The 23,874-nt window shown below is 43.7% G+C and overlaps 1 protein-coding gene across 2 annotated transcripts in view; it reads left to right on the top strand.

The window, feature by feature from the left end:
* The window catches only part of RUVBL1 (RuvB like AAA ATPase 1), a 44,360-nt gene that overhangs the window by 1,764 nt on the left and 18,722 nt on the right, over nucleotides 1-23,874 (top strand). Inside the window, exons 2-5 of one of the 2 annotated variants that reach the window (XM_025921639.2) lie at nucleotides 2,175-2,261; nucleotides 10,609-10,741; nucleotides 19,200-19,351; nucleotides 23,160-23,249. In XM_025921639.2, coding sequence (XP_025777424.1) covers nucleotides 2,175-2,261; nucleotides 10,609-10,741; nucleotides 19,200-19,351; nucleotides 23,160-23,249 — 462 coding nt within the window. The remainder of the gene's footprint in view (nucleotides 1-2,174; nucleotides 2,262-10,608; nucleotides 10,742-19,199; nucleotides 19,352-23,159; nucleotides 23,250-23,874) is intronic. The other variant, XM_086697283.1, reaches the window with a different exon arrangement.

The following is a 23,874-nucleotide window of genomic DNA, read 5'->3' as shown; positions in this document are numbered from 1 at the left end:
TATGAGCTTCCTGAGAATAGAGATGGTTAAATATGATTATATTTACTCATTAACGGGGCGCAGTATTTATTTATTGAATTAATAGGCATCCCGCTGCAGCTTCCAGGTTCTTGCATGACTCTGGTCATATCAGCAGTCTCCCTGGTGCTTAACATCCACTCATCTGAGTGTTAGATGAGGCAATCTTTTAAAGGCCCTTCCAGTTCTTTTTTAGAGTTTTAGAATTCACTAAATACATGTCACTGGAGAGAATTTGGAGCTTAAACCGAGGGAGAGAAATGGAAGAGCTCATAGTGTGTCAGTAAGAGTACACATCGACAGTTTGGAAAGTTTCTTTCCAAAGAGTACAGAGGATTATGAGCTTCCATTATTAAGGAAGACCATAGTGGGTGGCTCTATTTTCTTAGAAATGCAGTATATCTGAAGAATACCTTCTGGGCTCTGTTCAGGGCACTGCTTTTCCAACTGAGCCAAAAATGGAATATAGCCCATCCACATGCACACTTAGAATCCACCTATTTATTTATTTAACAAAAATTTTTAATGTTTATTTATTTTTAAGAGACAGTGTGAGCAGGGGAGGGGCAGACAGAGAGGGAGACACAGAATCCAAAGCAGGCCTGGAGGCTGTCAGCACAGAGCCCGACGCTGGACTCACACTCACAAACTGTGAGATCATGACCTGAGCCAAAGTCGGACGCTTAACCGACTGAGCCACCCAGGCGCCCCTATTTATTTATTGATTGATTGATCGATTGATTGAGAGTGTGTATAAGTGAGCATGGGGGAGGAGCAGAGAGAGAATCCCAAGCAGGTTCTGTGCTGATACAGCAGAGCCCAACTCTGTCTTGTGAACTGTAAGATCATGACCTGAGCCGAAATCAAGAGTTGGACACTTAACCGACTGAGCCACCCACGCACCATTGAACCCACATTTTTGTAGTGGCTATCTAAGTGTGGGACCAAGGTACTTCTCCACAGTCCATGGGAAGTAGTGGTAGCCTGCCCTAAGGCAAGGAGATGCACCCTTAACAGTTATATGTTAGGTTGTTAAATCAGTGTAAGAAACCTGATAGTCCTGGGATGTAAGTGTTCAGTAAGTGTGACTCTCAGCCTTCTTTATAGTTAATATCCTAAAACATATAAAAATCAGTAGCCCGTTTATGGAATTTATATATACACACATTTATATATGTATGTGTACATATGGCTATAAATGATTTAATAGTATTCAGAGAGTTAGAATGAAGTTAGAATTCAGAGATGTATTACGAAATCATCAAGCAATTTACTCTTGAGGATTTGAAAGACATTCACATCTTATGGTGCCCTAGTGTTCACCTCACGTGCAGCATTTGCAACATTCTGGGAGTTAACCGATGGCCAACTAGTAGTGTGTGCCTTGATTTTTAACCCTTAATGAGTTAATTTGGGAATCTGATGAAAGCTGTGACTCTTTTCCGGAAAAATGCATATGGGAACATATACACACAATTTTGTTTTCAATTTAATTCCGAAATTCAGGAGGTGTTGGGCCTCTGAAGTCTATCCCTGGTCCCAGGCTAAAAATCACTGCTCCCATTTGTACCCTACCATCCCTTCTCCACACAGCAGCCATCAAGGTCTTTTAAAAAAGAAATCATCATCTTGGGATGAATAGTCTATGTAGATGAACTGAAACTTTACTAAAATTCTTTTCTGAGTCCTGGCCCCTGCCTGCCTCTTCGACCTGATCTTCCCATTCTCCTGTTAGCTATGCTTTGGGCACTGCGGCCTTTCTGTCCCTTGGATATATCCAGCTCATTCCTGCATTTTGAATTTGGGGTTTCCTTGGTCTGCAACACTGATTCCTCTTTGCCTGGAGCTTTACATGTCAAATAAAATGTCATCAGAGAGGCCTCCCCAGATCATTGCCCTTTTTTCTTTACGCTAGCGATCTCATACAGTGTTTTTGTGTATGTCCCTTCCGCTAGACCACAGGCGAGCTCCATGACCACAAGGCTTTCTTTTCTGTCGCCCTCCACTGCTTCCAGCACCTAGAACGCTGCCTGTAGTGTAGTGGCACTCATCGTTGGCTGAATGAGTATGTGAATGTTTGAATCAGAAACCGGAATTTTTCCCCACGTGAAACGTTTTAATACTGATTTATTATTTCTTTCCATTGTGGTGTCTAGGCATGTGGTGTGATAGTAGAATTAATCAAAAGCAAGAAAATGGCTGGAAGAGCTGTCTTGTTGGCAGGACCTCCTGGAACTGGCAAGGTACTCATTTTCTCTCATTTTCTAAACCTACCCAAGAGAATGATCTTAATGTTTAAGCCAAATTGAATTCGTGTCTTAACTAGTCTTTGTTTAGCTAAATTGGTTATATGTATGTTTGAAAAACTAATGTGCAGTAATACAATTGAGTATCTAAAATCCATGCTCCTCTAAAATTCAAATTATCCTGGCTGACCTCCAGAGAAGAGAGGATGAAGTCCTCAGAGGGGTCTCATTGTGTCTAGAATTTGTCCTTTATCTCTTTCCAGTCTCCTTTGCCTTGGAAATACATTTCTTTTGGCCTAGGGCTTCATTAAATCTTGGGGATGACATCTTACTTGAAGGGGAAAGAAAATCAGGCAGCGACCATTTTTCCGAATGCTAACTTTGCCTAGTGCTCTTCTGGCTGTGTGAGAGATGGGGGAAAAGGAAAGAAGAACGGAATCAGAGATACGATTTTTATCTTTAAGGGGCTTCTCTCTGGGGGAGAGAGAGGAAACCATGACAGTACAAAATGCTTCAGTTGAACACTCAGCTGCGAGGTACTGACTGATCTTAAATGCAGTTGGAGTTTGAGCTGGAAGTGGGACTGAGGGCTGGTAAAAGCTGGTAAAACTCTGCTGGACATTTGGCCTGCAGTGTTTGAGAGTGTTTGGCTTCACAGGGAAGAAGAGGGCCTTCCAGGCAGAGGAGGCAGTACGGCTTGTTGAGATTTGTGAGAGCACTGGCCAGATACTTGAGACATATCTGTGTCCCCAATCTGAGTCATGCACTTTCCTCCAAAGGGCCACTTGGTACAGGAGCGTAGGAGCTTGGTGTTGTGTTTGTAAGGAAATAAGCTTTAAATTGCAGCTCTGGTGTTGACTTGCCATGGGACCCAAGGCAGGTTTCTCCACCTTTTCTGAAGTAGCACATGCCTCATTTCAGACAGTTATTCCAACCGGTCAGTTGTAAGATAATGACTGTAATTATCATTTTGAAGTCATGTAATTGAATTGGTGGTGTCTTTACATATGTCGGTGTCTTAAAATAGAAGAAGTGCTGTATTTGTGAAAAAGTCTATCTTAACCTTTAAAGTGCCATATAAATATGAGCTTTAATTATCTCTCTGCAGACGACATCAGGTTGTCCACTGTATTTACCATGTATTTGCTTACTTTCCTTTTTCTATCTTAAGCCTTCCCTCTCCCTCCATTTTTCTACTTTCTAAAGAAGAAAAGTACATCATTTAGATGTTGCTTCTAGACGTTTGTTGGTGGCCAAGTCGGGCTTGTATTTATCATGTTGCCCTTGTTTTCAAAGATGGTTATGTTGGATATATAAGTCTGTTGATAGCTATTTTCCGTTGGTACTATTTCTCTTGATATTTGCTACCTGTTGGCTTCTCTCTTTGCTTTTGAGAAGTCTCATTTTGAGGGTTTTGTCTTTTCTTTCTGATGTTTTTGGTTTTGGTGTTTCACTATGATACGTTATCTCTTGATATCTCTTGACTATGATATTATCTCTTCGGATATTGCATTTCCCTATTTGTGCTCTTCTTTTGGAACTCCAGTCTGATATTTGTTTGTTTTTAAATTTTTTATTCTTTTATTATTTTTGAGAGAGAGAGAGACTGAGAGCAAGCAGGGAAGGGACAGAGAGAGAGGGAGACACAGAACCGGAAGCAGGCTCCAGGCTCTGAGCTTTCAGGATAGAGCCCGACGTGGGGCTTGAACTCACAGACCGCGAGATCATGACCTGAGCTGTTGTCGGCCGCCCAACCGACTGAGCCACCCAGGCGCCCCTCCAGTCAGATATTTGAATGCAGCGGTTCTCAACTTGGGGCAGTTTCACCCCCCAAGGGACATTGGTGATGTCCAGAGACATTCTTGGCTGTCACAGTTTGGTTGAGCGGGTATCTTGTGGGTGGAGCGCACAGGTGCTGCTAGACAGTGCTCAGGACGGTCCTTACAAGAAGGAAACACCCAGCACAAAATATCAGTAGTGCCAAGGCTGGGAAACCCTGTGCCAGAGTTTCTCATTTTGTCTTCTTTCTCTTGCAACCTCACTTTCATGTTTTCCATCTCTTGGGCTTTGCTGCACTGTGGGTAATTTCTTTAGGCCTCTGTTCCAGTCTAATTGTTTTGTGGGTTATGACTAAGCTGCTGTTTAATCCAACCCACTGAATATTTTTCTCTTCCTCGTTTTGAAAAATTTGAAACCTACAAAAGAGTTGGAAGAATGGTATGATGATCCCCTCTCTACCCTGCATGTAAATAACTAATTGTAAATATTTGGTGACATTTGTATTTTCTCTATTTCTGAACCATTTGAAAGTCAGTGCAAGGACATTCTCCTGTTACCAAGATACTATCATCCGCCCAAGAAACTTAATGTTGCTAACGATATTAGCTAATGTCTAGTCTAAATTAAAATTTTTCCCAGTTGGTCTTTTTGGGGGCTTTTTCATATTTTATATTTGTAAATTCGGAATACAATCAAAGATCATACACTGCACACATTGTTATGTCTCTCTCTTTTTTTTTTAAGTTTATTTATTTATTTTGAGAGAGAGGGAGAGCGTGTGTACACAAGATAAAGAGGGAGAGAGAGAGAGAAAGAGAGAATCCCAAGCAGGCTCTGCACTGTCAGTGCAGAGACTCATGTGGGGCTCGAACTCACGTACCATGAGATCACAACCTGAGCCAACAGAGCCACCCAGGCACCCCTCTTTAGTCTCTTTTTATCTAATCAGTTACCCTCCCCAGCCTTTTTTGGTTTTGTTTTCTTTTTTGACATTGACCTTTTGGAAGAGTCCTGGACACTTGTTTTGTAAAAAGGTTCTACAGCTGTCCTACAGAGATCATCTTATTGTTTTGTCAGTAGGAGAAGTTAAACACTTGGAAAAACACTGCCCAGGTGATGTCGTGTCCCGTTGTGTCACAGCAGGAGGCTGACAGGAAAGGGGGATGAGGCCACATTCGATGGGAAGGTCCTGGTTCCCTTTATAATTAATTAGTAATTGGAAGTGAAGTGACCTGTGGAGATGTTGCAAATACCCTTTCACCCTAAGGGTGTAGTGCTCCCTCTCATGGTTATTGCTGTATCAGTTACCACACTGGTAGTTGCAAAACAGTGATTTTCTAAATCTGTCATTCTACATGTATTAGCTTGCTTTTGGTTTTGTTCTTTGTAAATAAGGAGCATCCCCCTCTTATAAGTTCTATTTTTTTTTAATCTGGATTTTTTAAAATTCTGGCTATTTTTGATAGCCTTTTATTCCTTGTTCATGAATCAGTTTCTTTTTTCTGTATTCTTGGTCTGCCTGTGAACTTATGTTTGGCTGGTCAAATCTGAGAGTGCTTCTGAGGGGCCCTGCTGCACTATCCAGGGCACTTGCTGTGAATTTTGTGGCTTGGGTTTTCTGGTCATCAGCGTAAAGACTGATCCTAGAGTCGTGTGAGAGCATGCTGTGGAGACTTTTCTCCTCACCCAGAGCCACAGGCAGGACCTACAAGTTTATACCTTGTATGTCAGGGGTTTTTTGTTTGTTTGTTTGTTTTTGGGCTTTTTTTGGCTCACCTTTTCTACTCATGCATGGCCCTTCAAGCCTCCTTTTTATTCGGGGGTTTCTCTCTTACCACTGTAGTACCTTGCTGAGGTTTCTGCTGTCAAAACCCTCCAAACTTTTTTTTTTTTTAATGTTTGTTTATTTTTGAGAGAGAGAGAGAGAGAGAGAGAGAGAGAGACAGAGTGCGAGCAGGGGAGGAGCAGAGAGAGGGAGACACAGAATCCGAAGCAGGCTCCAGGCTCTGAGCTGTCAGCACAGAGCCTGATGCGGGGCTTGAACCCATGGACCGCAAGATCATGACCTGAGCTGAAGTCGGACACTTAACTGACTGAGCTACCCACGCACCCTAGAACCCTCCAAACTTTCAAGGCGATGGTAGTTTACTACTCTGGATTTTTTATTATTTATTTCTGGCTGTTTGTAACAGGAAGGATTTTCCATGACTCTCTCTAGTGTGCCATATTCCTGGCAGCGTAAACCATTCGTTCCTTTTGTAGCACTGTACCATTTTCCTCCAGAAAATACGGGAAGTTCTCACCACTGCTGGTTTGTCCAGTCCCTTTACATGAAGGCATGTGGTAACTCTTCTGCTTTCCAGGGCGTTGATGGGCCCCACGGTTTAGGCAGCTTAACTAAGTGGAGGCAGGAATACGGTGGTGCTTATTTTAGAGAAACAAAAAAGTGGTTCGTATGGACGACCTGTTCTCTTGAGGATGTCACACTGTTCATAGCAGGGCTTTGTGTTTAGGTTTTAGAGAAAGGTGGTGTTCTGATGAGATGGGAAATGAAGCAGACTTCTTCAGTCTTCTTTTGGCAATAACTTCTTTTTTGTGTGCCACTTGCCACTTGCATGAGGGGTAGTCACAAAGAAATAATGTCTTAGAGGTTGGGGTTTGCATCTTGGCTTTGCTGCGTGCTAACTGATGTTGGGTGAGTTAGTAACGTGTGTGTTTCAGTTTGTAAATCTATCCAACACAATATCAGACATCAAATACTAGATCATCAAGTTCATAGGCTAGTTGGGAGGATCCACTGAGACCTCATGCAAGTGACCTAGCACTATATACCAGGTGTGGGTATAATAGCTATATTGTATACCCGCCTTCTGGGAACCTTTACAAGGAAGAAACTAGACACGCCGGAAGCATTTCTTAACCAAGTATTTATCATATTTTAGTGGAAGGATACTGATCATCTCGTCTGTATTAGCTGGAGGTGGGGAGATGTCACCGAATCAGATACAATCACTGTCTTTGATGTTCACAACTGAGGGTGTGGAGTCAGGGCCCGTGGAGATACCTGGGTGAGAAAGAGGAGTGACTGAGAAGGTGGCAGGTTTGGATAGCAGGTGGACGTGGTGCTGGAGTCTGCTCCTCACACAGTACCCTGTCGTGCTCCAGAGATTATTCCTTCGCTTTAGGGTATCAGAGAATAACAGTTTTAGGGGCATCAGTCTCAAGGTCACAAACTCAGATGCCCACTCAGATAGGCTGTGAGGATGAGGGAGGTGCCTGGGCACCAGCACGAAGGGGCAGGGTGGCTGTGGGGGCCAGAGCGGCACACCCTCACTGATGGTGGCAGCTGTTCCTGAGGTCTACACCCGGTGCTGCCACGCAGTAATGAGGGCCCATTGTGGCCAGACTTTCTGGGTCCTCAAAAGAAGCCAGATACCTCGATTTTTTTAATATATGAAATTTATTGTCAAACTGGTTTCCATATAACACCCAGTGCTCATCCCAAAAGATGCCCTCCTCAATACCCATCACCCACCCTCCTCTCCCTCCCACCCCCCCCCCCCCCCCATCAACCCTCAGTTTGTTCTCAGTTTTTAAGAGTCTCTTATGCTTTGGCTCTCTCCCACTCTAACCTCTTTTTTTTTTTTTTTCCTTCCCCTCCCCCATGGGTTTCTGTTAAGTTTCTCAGGATCCACATAGGAGTGAAAACATATGGTATCTGTCTTTCTCTGTATGGCTTATTTCACTTAGCATCACACTCTCCAGTTCCGTCCACGTTGCTACAAAGGGCCATGTTTCATTCTTTCTCATTGCCACATAGTACTCCATTGTGTATATAAACCACAATTTCTTTATCCATTCATCAGTTCATGGACATTTAGGCTCTTTCCACATTTTGGCTATTGTTGAGAGTGCTGCCATAAACATTGGGGTACAAGTGCCCCTATGCATCAGTACTCCTGTATCCCTTGGATAAATTCCTAGCAGTGCTATTGCTGGGTCATAGGGTACGTCTATTTTTAATTTTTTGAGGAACCTCCACACTGTTTTCCAGAGTGGCTGCACCAGTTTGCATTCCCACCAACAGTGCAAGAGGGTTCCCATTTTTCCACATCCTCTCCAGCATCTATAGTCTCCTGATTTGTTCATTTTGGCCACTCTGGCTGGCGTGAGGTGATATCTGAGTGTGGTTTTGATTTGTATTTCCCTGATGAGGAGCGACGTTGAGCATCTTTTCATGTGCCTGTTGGCCCTCCGGATGTCTTCTTTAGAGAAGTGTCTATTCATGTTTTCTGCCCATTTCTTCACTGGATTATTTGTTTTTCAGGTGTGGAGTTTGGTGAGCTCTTTATAGATTTTTGGATGCTAGCCCTTTGTCCGATATGTCATTTGCAAATATCTTTTCCCATTCTGTTGGCTGCCTTTTAGTTTTGTTGGTTGTTTCCTTTGCTGCGCAGAAGCTTTTTATCTTCATGAGGTCCCAATAGTTCATTTTTGCTTTTAATTCCCTTGCCTTTGGGGATGTATCAAGTAAGAAATTGCTATGGCTGAGGTCAGAGAGGTCTTTTCCTGCTTTCTCCTCTAGGGTTTTGATGGTTTCCTGCCTCACATTCAGTTCCTTTATCCATTTTGAGTTTATTTTTGTGAATGGTGTAAGAAAGTGGTCTAGTTTCATTCTTCTGCATGTTGCTGTCCAGTTCTCCCAGCACCATTTGTTAAAGAGACTGTCTTTTTTCCATTGGATGTTCTTTCCTGCTTTGTCAAAGATGAGTTGGCCATACGTTTGTGGGTCTAGTTCTGGGGTTTCTATTCTATTCCATTGGTCTATGTGTCTGTTTCTGTGCCAATACCATGCTGTCTTGATGATGACAGCTTTGTAGTAGAGGCTAAAGTCTGGGATTGTGATGCCTCCTGCTTTGGTCTTCTTCTTCAAAATTACTTTGGCTATTCGGGGCCTTTTGTGGTTCCATATGAATTTTAGGATTGCTTGTTCTAGCTTCGAGAAGAATGCTGGTGCAATTTTGATTGGGATTGCATTGAATGTGTAGATAGCTTTGGGTAATATTGACATTTTAACAATATTTATTCTTCCAACCCATGAGCACGGAGTGTTTTTCCGTTTCTTTATATCTTCTTCAATTTCCTTCATAAGCTTTCTATAGTTTTCAGCATATAGATCTTTTACATCTTTGGTTAGATTTATTCCTAGGTCAGATACCTCGATTTTTATATGAAATTTCCCAACATTAAAAAATGGGCAACAGATTGAGTTTAAAAACACACATGACACTCAGCAGGGCAAAACAGAACTGGGCTGTGGGCAATGAGTTTACAACTTGTGATTTAATCCAGGACCTTGATTTGGCAGGTGGGGAAATAGGGCAGCAGAGGTTTGCCATGCGCCCAGGGTCACGGTAAGAATTAGTTTCCGAACCAGCACTACCACCCAGTTTTTGCCCTTTCCACCAGTGCTTTTTGTGCTACATCACATGCTGCTTCTCTAGCAGATGCTACCATCTTAAAACTATCACCAAAATGGCACTGAAAAGAAAATCTGAGAGGAACCTCTGCTGGGCCAGTTTTAAAATACTGTCTCAGGGTGCACTTTGTTGTTCTGGGCAAGCTTGTTTTCTTGCTTAGCCCTGACCCCTTGGGAACTGACCTTACTTAGGCTCTTGTTTCAAAGTTGAGGAAAGATGAAAACAGCATTAAAATGCTGTGGCATCTCCCTGTCCTGTACCAGCTTTAAAGCATCGGCTTTTCATACTTGATATCTGACAATACATCTATTTGGTCTGCTTGTGTTTAGCATCTGTCAGTTGTAGTTATCTTTTGTAGTTATCTACAAAATCAATTTGTAGTTTACTAGGGCATGTTCAAGTGTAACTTGGGACCAGCTCATAGCTTGAGAATCTAGCTCCCACATCCTTCTTCACCGTGTGTGGGCCACTCAATCCAAAGCGAACGTCACGTAATTCATTCTTTGGTTAGTGTTTTCTGATGCTCTCCAGGTTGGTGTCCTCCCATGCCTGTAAAAACAGAGAGTAGTATCTCAGAGACTGGAGCGGTGTTCCGAGCCCTGTTTTGATATCGAGGGGACAGTTTGGGAAGTCTACTAATTACGATGGCAACAACAATCTTTGGAACCCTACTACTGCCAGAGTTCAAGTTCCCACTCTGCCATTTTCTAGATTATGATTCCCAGGACATGTTATTTTACCTCTCCTGTGTCTCAGTTTCCCTATTTGTAAAGTGGGGAAAGTTCAGTGTGTAGCTCATAGGCAAGTGGGAGGGTCACGTGATGCACTTAGAGTCGGGCCTCACTGGTGTCAGTGAGTGATAACTGTGGTAATTACAGGGATGATTAAAGGTGCCATTTAGGTTATAAATCGACTGTCCACAAAAGTCATTCAGCATTTATTGTGTGAAACATGCCAAATGATGTTGAAACTAAAAGGACTAGATTTTCGGTTATTCCTGATTCATAATTTTTTGATAGGATATGTTTCTGAATTATCATATTTTCAAGAATGTAAAACAAGTGCATTCCCATTGTTCTCTGTAGACAGCTCTGGCTCTGGCTATTGCTCAGGAGCTGGGCAGTAAGGTCCCCTTCTGCCCAATGGTGGGGAGTGAAGTTTACTCCACGGAGATCAAGAAGACGGAGGTGCTGATGGAGAACTTCCGCAGGGCCATTGGTGAGTATCACGTCTGTGGCAAGAGTTGTTCTCCTTTGCCCACTTCGCTGAAGCTGCTTCGTTGTGCAAACGCCTTTACAGCTTGTATTTGTCGTGCTACCATTTTTCTTTTGGCACCATTAGTGTTATCTTCGCAAGCCAAACAAAAACCCAACTTTTCTAGTTGAAGTGTTTTAGCAGTCAGAAAATGTAGACCCTGGCTACGGGACTGGGGTTTTTCACATGACAAAGTAGATGTGGCCATAAAATGATTTTTTAAAAAACAAGTCAGATTTTCCCGGCAGCCTTATTATGCTTTTACAGGTGAGTGTCCAGTGAGAAGGTTTGGACTTAGGCCATAAGCTTTGTGTGTCGCGATGCTAGAATGTCCCCAGTCCTGGATGTTGAGCCAGAAGAATCGTGGCCTGTCAGAGAGTGAGGAAACCATGGGGGGACGGGCAGAGGTTTGAGCTTACAGGGTTTGGTGCTTGTTACATGGCAGGGCCCCCCTCAACATTGATTATAGCCTTTTGTTCCCACAAGAGGAATTCTCTGTCTTCATTTTGCATATGATGACACAGAGTCTCAGGACGTTACACGACTTGCCTACAGTGACCCAGCTAGTGAGTAGCAGCACTGTAATCTGAACCTATAGCTCTCGGATTCTAGAGCCTGTGCTCTGAAGACCTGCAATGAGAAGAAAATGGCCTCTCCCAAATAGTTACGTCTTCTCCACTAGGAGGTCTGGGCCTGTCTCCCTGCCCCATTTTTGTTGCCCTCGCTCTGGGAAAATCCCAGTGTCCCTCACATCTAGAAATAGTTTATTCCTTTTAAGATACTAAAAACTGTTTAATGTGTGTCTGCACATGTGGGAGCCTATATCTAGGATACAGTTGCTGAGTCATGGGTTATGAACCCTTGTCATAGCGCCTGTACAGTTTTCCAGGCCCTTTGGTTGTCAAAACAAGGTGAGCATTCTTCAGAAGGAAATTTACTAGAAAGCTTGGAGGAAATGACGAAAGTTTAAGCAAGAGTGGATTTGTCTAACCCAGAATCCTTGCCTTAAGAATGCTAAAGTCTAGGTCAGGGGTGAAATCATGTAGGGTCTTAAGCACGATTAGGGCTTTGCATCTGTCACTGAGTGAAAAGGGAAGCAATTAGTGGTTTTGGTTGTCCAAGGATCCCTCTGGCTGGGGCATGGAGAGTGGACAGTGAGAAGAGTGAGGGGACAGTGGGGAGACTGTGAGGAGCCTGAGCAGGAGATGGTGGTGGCTTGGACCTGGTGGTGGTGGCAGAGGTGATAAGAAATGGTCAGATTCTGGATCTAGTTGGATGGTGGGGCTGACAGGATTGCCCAGAGGATAAGATGTGGGGCTTTAAAGAAGGAGAGGTGGCCATTTTGGGAGATAGGAAAGTCTGGAGAGGAGCAGACTGGGTGTTGATTGAACGTCTGCTATGGACAGAGTATCTCCTGTGGCCCCAGTTCCTGGCACATAGTGGGGCTCAGTGAAGTTTTTCTGAATGAGAGAAGGGACTGGGCTTTTAAAGCAGGTAGAAAACAGAAGCCTTTAGCCGAAGAAAGATAGCCCTCAGTCTGTGTCTGGTGATGGACATACTCCGCTTGGTCTGCACAGGGTTTTTTATTAAAATAAATGTTGCATTGGTTGCCAGTGTTTAGAAATTGGGAAATGTCCTATGAAATCCTTCTTTCTGGCTTCCTGAGAGAAGCTTTCCTTCCCACATAGCAGCAGTCGGGTGGGGCTGAGCAGGGCCCCTTTCCAGAGCGGGGCTCGCCCTCCAGCCTGCCGCCGTCCCTGGTACACTGGCCCTGCTTCTTCATGTCGCCCACCAGGCGCTCGCCCGCACCAGGTCCCTGCGATCGCTGGAGGGTGGGACTCTTGTTCTAAGCCAGAGACCCTGTAAGCTGTGTCTGTAGGCTTTGTGTTGTGTAGGTATGGACTTTTTTTTTTTTTTTAAACTGTAAAGTGTTTCTTACTGGAAATCTTTTTTACTGTGAAACATTGAATTTTTTTGGTGGCTGTTATAAACTGAAATATAACATACTTAGAGAAAAGTATGTAAAGCATGCCTGTAGTTTAACAATTTCTTATGAGGTCAACGCTTATGCCGTTACCACTCAGCTCAGGGAACGGAACAGGGCCAGCACCACAGCTGTCATTCTGGCCCTGGCTGGCCACAGCCCCTCCCCTCTCCCACACCAACCCACAGAGTGCGAGGGTTGTGTGGCCACGGCCTCTGTGCCCGTCAGAGCCTGTACAGCAGTGTGGCTGAATTTTGCCCTTTTCTTTCTTTCTTTTTTAAAGTTTATTTGTTTATATCGAGAGAGAGATTGAGATTGAGCAGGGGGAGGTGCAGAATCCTATACCAGCATTGTCCATGACTGTCAAACGCTGGGAAAACTCCAATATCCATCAAATGTGGAAGAGATGCTTAAATGTGGCTTATTCATACTGTCAGCACGGAGCCTGACGTGGGGCTCGAACTCACAAACCATGAGATTATGCCCTGAGCTGAAACCCAGAGCCGGTCGCTTAACTGACTGAGCCACCCAGGTGCCCTGTATTTTGCCCTTTAAACGTCTTCTAAATGGAACCTGGTTTAGGTGTTGTTCCTTTAGCAGCATTGATGTTTGTGAGGTTCAGCGGGTGTCATTACATGTTTGGCCGTCTTTGGACTTTTGCATCGTATCTGGAATAGGGGTGGAAATGGGTCACAGGACCCAGGGTTTATAAAATCTTTCTCTGAGTGCCTTCTAAAAACTTAATGAACATGTGGCAAAGATCATATTTAACTCACTAATTAAGACGCTACAACTGGCCCAAATCCCTGAGCACTTTCAATATGTATTGTTAATTATTAAAAAGAAATATTTTTCTGCCCTTGATAAAATCTGACAAAACTGACTTTTGCACACGTGCGTGCGTTTAGGTTGCATGAAGGTAACTTTAATGCTCTGCAGTTTGAAAAAATAGAGATAAATTTCCTAGGTATCTATTTTGCAATTTGCCATTTTTGAGGGGAGGGGCAGCGTAGTTCTTTTGATGGCAGTGAGGTAAAGAGAATTTCTTGATCCTGCCACAGAATAAAAAGGCAGGCCATTGACTGTCTTCAAAAAGGAACCCTGCCCATCTTCCTCTGCCTTTGAATTCCTGTGAAGTTGGCAGAGGGGTGGGGAGGAAGCGGTAAGCTGACCAGAAATAAAAAGCAAGGAGTCTGTGCTGTTTCCTTGACGTGATGAAGGTCCCTGTCAGGGATTTAGAAACCTGAGCCAGCAGATGAAACCTGTGTCATTTGTGTTGCCGGTGCCAGAGATAGCGCCAGCTCGGCCCCTTCCCTGGCTAACAGCCGCTTTCATTGTCCGTCACCCACATCCCCTGCCTGCTTGTCAGCACAGAGCGACTTCTAAACAAATACGGGCACTAGTGAGAGACGGGAATGCCTTTCTTCCCCACTCAAGGAATTTCATGTCATGGTCATTAACAGGAAATAGAGGGAAGCATTCCACTGGAAGGAATTTATCTCTGTGGGATATAAAATTGTTGATTGAAAAAAAAATCCAAGTTCATTTTAAAAGTACAGAATTTTCCAAGTATGTCACAGGCTTCTGATACATTCATGTAGTTTGGAAAATTTTTGTCTTGATGTTCAGGAATTGAGAGTTTGGTAAGGCAAAATGTAACACAACATCTCTTTTGGGGCTGTTCCAAAACTTCCATTTGTAGGCTATCAGATTGACTGAAGGTAGAGTAGAACTTTTCCTTAACTTCAGTATCTGAGAGAGTCTTTGTCCTGGTTGGGTTTCTGGAGAAAGAAGGCAACCGCTCCAAAGATAAGATAATGACCACATTTAAAAATTCGAAGTGATGGAGAGTGTCTGACCCCATTGGCGGTGTTTCTTTGTGCCGCTGGGCTATTTGCATATCAGAACAGAGGTGGCTTGATGGTGAGGACACCCAAACCATATCTGGGCTACCTGTCATCAGAAGTGGTTCGTGTCTCTACATTGTGAGCAGAACAGAGTTCTTCATTCCTTCTTACATGAGTGGTTCTCAGCTGTGACTGTACATTGGCATCATCCGGGGAGCAGACCCAACCCCTGAGATTCAGGCAGATGGTCTGAGTACAGCCAGGGCAGGAAAAATAGTAGAAACCTCTCGTGATTCTAAAGGGTGAGAGCCATGATGTAGACTCCAGCTGAGGTTTAGAGCAGTGTTCCCAAAACTTAAGCCAGCAGTGTTCCTCCTTTGCCAGGTCTTACCAGTTTTACTTACTTAAATATTTCTTTTTAAAATGACGTGGTACTTTTGTGTGCACATACAGTAAAGTGCACGGGAGCGTTAAGCGTATAGCTCTGTGAATTGTTGTACATGGAAAACCCATGCCGCCAGCATCCAGTCAAGAAAGAGAGTATTGCCAATACCCCAGAGTGCCCTTCATGTCTGCCCCCAATCTCCATTCTTCCTTCCTCCCACATTAACAACTGTCTTGATTCTAACATTATGGTTGTAGTTATGCCTGTTTTTGAACCTCATATACACAGTCATACAGTATGTATTCTTCCGTGTTTGGCTTCTTTTCCACAAAGTTATGTTTGTGAGATTCATCAGTATTGTTGTATTTAGAATAATTCTTTTTCACTGCTCCGTGATATTCTATTGTGTGAGTAAGCCACATTTAGGCATCTCTTCCACATTTGACGGATATTGGAGTTTTCCCAGTGTTTGATAGTCATGGACAATGCTGCTATGACTGTTACTGGCCATGTCCCTTGGTGCACACACGCGCCCATACCTAGTGGGTATATACCTAGGAGCTGAATTACAGGGATACAGGATATTCATGTGTTCAACTTTAGGAGACGTCAGTTCTAAAGCATTTGTGTCAATTTATACTCCCATTCGCAGTGCAAACCTTCCTGCTGTTCTGCGTCCTCACCAACTCTTGGAATTGTCATCCTTTTAATTGTAACGATTCTTGAGGTTGTCGAATAGTATTTCATTGGTTTTTTTTCTTTTTAGTTTGGAAATTTTCAAATGTACAAAAAGTGGTCAAATGCTGACCTTCCCACATGGTCTCATCACCAGGCTTCAGCTCATAGTTAATCTTGATTGATCTGTAGCCCTCATTATTCCCCTCCCAGATTCTTTTGAAGTTAATTGCAGACCTGCTTTTTCATCCATAAATATTTCAGTATGTGTCTCTGAAAAATAAGGACTTAAAGGAAACCCCATTGTACCACTGTCCTGCCTAGAATAAACAATATATTCCTTAGTATCATCAAATATCTAGTTAGTATTCAAATTTCCAGTTGTCTTGTGTCACAGTGTGTTTTTTCTTTTTTGAAGATTTTTTTAATTATTGTTTGAATCAGGACACAATCTATCTGCATGATAGATTAGTTGATATGTGTCTTCTATCTTTTTAACCTATGGGTTTCCCTTACATTTGTGTTCTTTCCTTGGGGCAAAACATGAATTTGCTGGAGACTGGGCTCACACCCAAGGGCTGGCAGAAAGGACCGCTGAGGTCTGTGGGCACATGTTACCTGGAAGAGGAAGGACAGAGCAAGTGTTGTGGGAAGGCAGTCAGTGAGCTGGGGCCCTGTGGTGTAGTGTGGTGTGGTGGGAAGAAGCTGGTCTCAGAACCAGAAGACTTGGACGCTTGTCCCAGGTCTACCACGAGGGAGGAAAGGACCCTTTGCTCCAGTTCCCGGAGCTGACTTCCCCTCTGTAAAATGACCTAAAGAGTCCTCACTCTGGCTGTTTCACGGGGCTAGGTTGGGATGTGGTGGTACCTCCTCTTGTCCTCACGATACCAGTGCAGGATCAAATGAGGCAGTGACATGCAAGCCCTCCACAGACTGGCAGGAGGGCTGCTTCTGTGGGCTAAGAGGCTGCCACAGCCAGAGGTAAACCTATAAATAGTATGTTCCTACTGGTGTGGCCTGCAGCTTTCCTAAATGTAGGGACTCCTTCTGTACCCATCTTCAACTAGTATGACCCAAGGATGTTTTCCTCCTTGTCTTTGAACCGATGACATGTACAGTGACTTAAAATTATTTTCTTGTTGATGTAGAATTCTTGGAAAACAGATGCATTAGCTGTTAACTTACCTGTGGTGGGCATGGTTTCAGAGAAAGCCATTTGTATCTCTAGACTCAGACTTTAGGAATTTGGGAGAGTTTGTGCATGCACGTGTGTGTGTGTGTGTGTGTGTGTGTGTGTGTGTGTGTGTGCGCGCGCGTGTGTGCTTTCAGAGCAACCGTGTTCAGTGGTATGCGTTTGTTTTCCTGTCTTAAGAAAACCTTTATTTGCAGGGTGTTTGGGTGGCTCAGTCAGTTAAATGTCCCACTCTTGATCTCAGGATGGTGAGTTCAAGCCCCTGTGTTGGGCGCCATGCTGGGTGTGGAGCTTACTTATAAATAGCTTACTTATAAATACATACATACATACATACATACATACATACAAAAATCCTAGCAGAGCTAAAAAAAAACAAAGAAAATCTTTAGTTATTAGTAATTATCATTGCTTTGTTAGAAAAACTCATGGGGCACCTGGGTGGCTCAGTTGGTTAAGTGTTTTATTCTTGATTTCGGCTCAGGTCAAGATCTCACGGTTCGTGGGTTCGAGCCCCACATAGGGCTTAGTGCTGACCATGCAAAGCCTGCTTGGGATTCTCTCTCTCTCTCTCTCTCTCTCTCAAGATAAATAAATAAACTTAAAAAAATTAAAAAATTTTTTTAACGTTTATTCATTTTTGAGAGACAGAGAGCACAGAGCATGAGCAGGGAATGGGCAGAGAGAGGGAGACACAGAATCTGAAATAGGCTCCAGGCTCTCAGCTGTCAGCACAGAGCCCGACGCAGGGCTCGGACCCAGGAAATGTGAGATCATGACCTGAGCCAAAGTCAGATGCTCAACCGACTGAGCCACCCAGGTGCCCCAAACTTAAAAAAATGTTTAAAAGAAAAGAAAAACCCAATTTTCTTGTTGTTATTTTAATGTGTTATTAAAGCATTATATATATGTGTGTGTGTATGTATGTGGATACATACATACACACAGGAAGAAAACATAATCATAGGTATATAGCTCAGTGAGTTTTCATAAAGTCAGCATACTCATGTACCCTACACCCAGATCAAAAGACCAGTACTAGAACTCCAAAAGCTCCTTGTGCCCCCTCCAGTCACTCTTCCCTGCAGGGGCATGCCTGTGTTGACTTTGGAGGCAAAAAACCTTTGATCCAGATGAGGCCTGGGTTTCAGGGTTGGGGGTGTCATGGTGGACCTGGGCTATTGCATCACATGGCAACTTCCTTAGAGATCTTGGGCATTACGGAGAATATGCAGAAGTATCTGTAGACAGATTTCTTAGGTATTGGATGGTCTGCCTGATGGCACTCCCTTTCCCCTTGAGTATCTTCCTGCATTCATCCATTTTTGTGTGTGGCTATTGACTGTCTAGCAGAGGGGGAGTCAGGTCTCCAGAGTCCTCGCAATCCCATGTGTGAGTGCTGGGTGGGAGGCACAGGTTGCCATGGGAGTCATTGGAGGGTAAAGAAGAAGGGTGTGTCAGGCAAGCTTTCTAGAAGGAGTAAGTATTTCAGCTGGGGAGTTGGCAAAGCCAGAAAGGAGGGAAGAGTACTTTAGGCAGCAAAAACATTATATAAAAAGGCACTGAGACCATGTTGTAAAAATTAATTTGGTAACAATTCTTTGTTTGCCAACAACATTTATTGACTAGCTGTGAATGCTTTATTATAGGGTGAGGGGGGTTGTTTTGGGGTTGTGGCCTTGGAAAACTTCTAGAACAACCCACTGCAAATGCTGAATGACAACTGGGTATTTCTTCTGGGGTGTGCACCAAGGGTCAATCAGAGGCCCAGAACATTTGGCAGGTCACATATCACTTGCTGTTGGCACGGACCTCTAATTAACATAGCATACCTAGCTCAGGTCTGTTGGTGACACAAGGGATGTAAGGAGTTATTCCATTGGTTCTGAAATTATTTTTCAAGAATCAAAAACACAAGAAACAAGGGTATATGTAGTTGCTGCTCTAGTGGAGTAGAATGGTTGGGGTTCAGAGATTGGATTAGAGGCTAAAGCTCAATTTCACCCCCTTGGAGGTGGAACAGATGGCGGATACAATTTTGAGAATTGTAGCTTGTCTAATTAATTCTAGATTTGAACCGAGAAAATCCCTTTGAAAAGTTGAAATAAAATTGTCTGTGTTCTGACTAGCTCCTCCAGTTTACAGTTACAGTATTTTCCTATCCAGTACTTTTCTACCCTTGGATGTACATTATTAGTAAGGCTGACTTGTCAGTCGTTGTGACATGGAAGGTTTGTGGCTAAAAAGGCTATTAAGGACTTACGTAAGAGAGAGAGGGAATACGAATCTGTGAGAGAGAGTTCTGCTTCTTACTGGAGCTCACCTGCCGTCTCTTCCAGGGCTGCGGATAAAGGAGACCAAAGAAGTTTATGAAGGTGAAGTCACAGAGCTGACTCCGTGTGAGACAGAGAACCCCATGGGGGGATATGGGAAGACCATTAGCCATGTGATCATAGGACTAAAAACGGCCAAAGGAACCAAACAGCTGAAAGTGAGTATGTGTTTGTCCTCTGTTTTCTCTTGCCTCAGAATCTCTCCGCACTGCATGGCCTTGGGCAAGTGGCGTAACCGCTCAGTGTCCCATTTTGCTCTGTGCGCTGTGGGTGATGATACGTCACAGGGCCGTTTGAGGATGTTTCGTGTACGGAGCAGTACCTAGAATAGGGCAAGTACACAGGGAGACTCAATAAAGATAGCTCTTGCTTTTCTCATTCACTCCTGTGAAACTGTGCATTAAGACATGAGCTACGTGCCTGCCATCGTGTATCCTGTATTGTGACCATGTGTCAAAGGTCACGGGCCTGTCTTTGAACCTGTGGATTAATTTTTCAGATATCAGTGCCCATGCTTCCAGAAAGAAGCAGCGGTGACTAATCTGGTAAGAGTCGTGTAGGATGACGAATGGACATCTCAAGGGGCCAAACACAGAATCCTGACTGCCAATTCCTTTTAGGAGTCAGGGCCCCAAAACCTATAGTAGCTTTAGCGGTTGGTTCTGCTCAGGCTGTAGCTTTGTGGAGAAACCATAGGTGGTGGCAACATGGGGCCCTCGATTACGCTCCTCAGACACTTGTCTGTCAACCTTGAGGATGTGGGTGGCAGGGGCACCTGGGGGAAGAGTGTGGTTTGGAGGCAGACAAAGTCTGAAAGAGAGACCAGCCTCTGCTGCTGACAGCGGTGTGGCTTTTGGCAAGTTACTTAATCTCTGAGCAGTAGTTTCTTTGTCTGTTAAATGGGGATAATGGTTGCCTATCTCATGGAGTTCTTAGAAGGATATAAAAGTTGTAGCTTTGGGTGTAGCCCCAGTTACCTAGGCAGTGGTAGCTGTTGATGTTACTGTGAGAGCCTTCATTAGAGAAATGGGACGATTGGGATTGTAGGTATTGTCTTACTGCTATTTATAATAAACAGTATTATAATAGTTATAAAAGCATTATAGCTCTTACTTACTGGATGTGGCAGACCCGGGCTAAGTGCTTTAACAAATACTTCATTTGTTGTTATTTATAGCTTTCTACATGTGTATGTGCCACGTGTATAGTTTCCCTCATGTTACAGATAAGGGAACTGAGCCTGCATAAAGAGGTTAATAAGCAGGTGTCCTAGGGTCCTACAGCCTGTTAACAGGGAGAGCATACTCTGCATCCCAACTGTTATGCTGTCCCTCCAACTTGCTGTGTGACCTTCAGGAGTCAGTTGAGCTCTCTGGGCCTCTGGGTGCCCATCTGTGAACTGTGGTAGGTTGACCATATAATGTCTCCATCTTCGTTCTCTTCTGCGATTTTATGGTTCTTTGATCCTGTAGGGTGGTTTCTTGGTCACTGCTTTATGGAGATCATAAAAATGTCACTTCTTCAGAGGGTCATTTTTCTTTTTCCTAACAGGGTTTCCATCTCAGGAGCTTGCCTCTGCAAATATCTCTTTTAAACCTCCCCCTCATCTCTCCCATTCTGTATTAATTAGATTTCTTAGTAGGATCTGCCGCCTTTCCAGTAATTACATCTTCAGTCAATTCATTTGGGAAATTAACCGATATTAAAGTGCTTGAGGCAAAAAAAAAAAAAAAAAAGGACCCCTCCCCATTGTAGGATAGCTGAAGTCAGGCCTGCTGTTTACATTCCTGCCCTCCATCAGGCCACTTTGCACAGTTTCTTCAAGAAAATAACAGAAGCGGGGCACTTGGGTGGCTCAGTCAGTTAAGCATCCAACTCTTTTGTTTCAGCTCAGGTCATGATCTTGCAGTTTGTGAGTTTGAGTCCCACATCGGGCTCTGCGCTGACAGTAGGGATCCTGCTTGAGAGTCTCTATTTCCCTCTCTCCCTGCCCCTCCGCCACTCATGCTGTCTCTGTCTCTCTCCAAATAAACAAATAAAGCTTAAAAAAAAAAAGAAAGAAAATAACACGAGAAAGAAAATAAATTTTTCTTTTTCCCAGATGAGTACTTCTAGCTCCTTTGAGCATATGTACAAAATACTTGGACAAACAGAGCTCAAATAGTTGGTGTAGGGGGGCGCCTGGGAGGCGCAGTTGGTTAAGCATCTGACTTCAGCTCAGGTCATGATCTTGATGATCTTGCGGTTCGTGAGTTCAAGCCCCGCATCAGATTCTATGCTCACAGCTCAGAGCCTGGAGCCTGCTTTGGATTCTGTGTCTCCCTCTTGCTCTGTCCCTCTCCTGCTCGTGCTCTGTCTCTCTCAAAAATAAATAAAGATTTAAAAAATTAAGAATAAAAAAGAGAAATAGTTGGTAGAGGTATTGATTTGTGAAGGAGAATACCGTATTTGCCATCGTTATCACGTACCTGCCTCGTGCCAGGCCTGTGTCATAAGCTCTGCTCCTTGTGCTCTAGGAGGTTACCAGGCCTCACCATGCCAGTGACACAAAGCCCCGAGTTTGTTCCTGTGGTTACTGTCTCTAAAAGCTTTATTGAGATTTAATTTTAAATAAAATTCACCCATTTTAAGTGTACAACTCTAGGAATTTTAATCTACTTACAGTGGTACAACCATCACCACTGTCCAATTTTAGAACATTTTCAGCACCCCAAAAGAAACCTCATGCCCATTGACAATAGTGCCCATTCCCACCCACACCTCCTGGCAACAATTAATCCATTTTCTGTTTCTGTGTATTTGTCCTTTCTGAACATTTCATGTAAATGGAGTCATATAAGCATGTGTTCTTTTATGTCTGGGTTCTTTCACGGAGTCCTAGATTTTTACTCTTTAATTTTGAGACAAAGTTTTTTTCGCATTATAAAATATAAAGTTTAACTGAGAAACAGGTGTCCTTGAAGTTTAACAGAGAGAAACTTCCTATTTTTTTTTTTTTTAGTTTATTTATTTTGTGAGAGAGAGAGAGAGAGAGAGAGAGAGAGAGCACACATGAGCAGGGAGGGGCACGCAGAGAGGGAGAGAGAGAATCCCGAGCAGGCTCCATGCTCAGCACGACGCGGGGCTCAATCCCACAACTCTGGGATCATGACCTGGGCCAAAATCAAGTCAGACAGACGTTTCACCAACCAGGTGCCCCAAGAAACTTATGTTTAAATCCTGACTGCTGACAAAAGATGCTGTCCTAGAATATTAACATCAAAGGTAGCCTGAATCTGGATGATCCGGAGAAAAGCAGCAGTCTGCAAAATACGCTCCTCTCCTTTTCTGGAGATTTAAGCCGGCAGGTCCGAGAACAGACATGGATTTGAATTAAAAGGCCTGGGAAAGATCCTGGTTTGTGTTTCCCTTTGGATATTTACACCTGGGTGCTGCTGTGTAGATGAGGAAACTGAGGCTCAGAGAGTCTTGTCTAAAATCACGACCACAAAGTGCCAGCCGTAAAGAGCAAGCAGGTTCCAGCAGGTGCTTCACTTGCAGGAAGTTCCACCCCCACCTGAGGTGAGGAGGAGAAGAATTGAAGCAGGGAGAGCAACCCCAAAAGGGGGCGTTAGGGCCTGTGTTCCCCTGGACAGCGTAGACCTCACCTAAAAGCAGTCAGAGCCATATTTGCCATTTTGCGACCTCAGGAGTAAAAGGAAGGAGAATTCTAGATCTCCCCTTGTGCTCTCCTTGGGTGCCCTCACTCTCCTGCTGTCTCTAGGACACACATCCCCAAAGCCAGTGTTCTCCTATATCCACTCACACACATGCACGCACACACACAAGCACAAATATACTTTCTCCATATAGTCATGAGGTAGCTACAAGTCTCTTGTGGAAAGGTACCTTACGGTGAGTTGGAAATAAATATTGTATTACAGTTCTCTGAGCCCCATGTTTTTGGGTTTTTTTCTTTTTTTAAAGCTGGATCCCAGCATTTTTGAAAGTTTGCAGAAAGAACGAGTAGAAGCTGGAGATGTGATCTACATCGAAGCCAACAGTGGGGCTGTGAAGGTGATGCTATGACTGGTTTGCGCGAGGAGGCCTGGGTTACAAGGGGGTTGTTTTCTTCAGGGGGTGCGGGGTGCGGGAGGGGGCTGGCATCTGGCACGATGCTGATGGAAGGTCAGCAGTTGCCCCTTTAGGTTTAATAAAGTTTGCTTTCCCTTTATCTTCCTGCTTTAACCTTCTCATGATTAAAACAGACAGTCTGTTCGAAAAATACTAAAACCTGCGTAGAGGGGGAGTACAGGGTGAGAAAGCAAAACAACTGTAGTCATTTTCAAATTGAAATGTGCAGCGTATTTAATCTTCCTTTTATCTCTTTGGTATTTTCTTCCCAAGATATATGCATGTGGAAGGGGATGCTGCATTAGTTGGCATTCTTTTTATATCTGATTTTCAGTGTCCTGTACAGTGTTCCTCACTGTTTAATGGATGAGCATAATACTTCATATCATACGATAAATCACCCACCTACAAAAGAGTCTGAACAGCTCCCTCCGTCTCCAGTTAATCTACTGGATTTGCCCTTTATCAGGAATTGCATACAGTTAAAAGAAAGAGAGGGGGGAAAGATTCTTGGAGAAAGTATCAGGTGTTTTTCAACTGGGTTTTTGGAGCCCAGTGATGAGCAGAT

The sequence above is a fragment of the Puma concolor genome, chromosome A2, assembly GCF_028749965.1.
Source record: "Puma concolor isolate L17-30 chromosome A2, mPumCon1.1.hap2, whole genome shotgun sequence".
NCBI classification, from domain to species: domain Eukaryota; kingdom Metazoa; phylum Chordata; class Mammalia; order Carnivora; family Felidae; genus Puma; species Puma concolor.
Note: the sequence above shows the minus strand (reverse complement) of the source record. Positions and strands in the feature narration are given on the sequence as shown.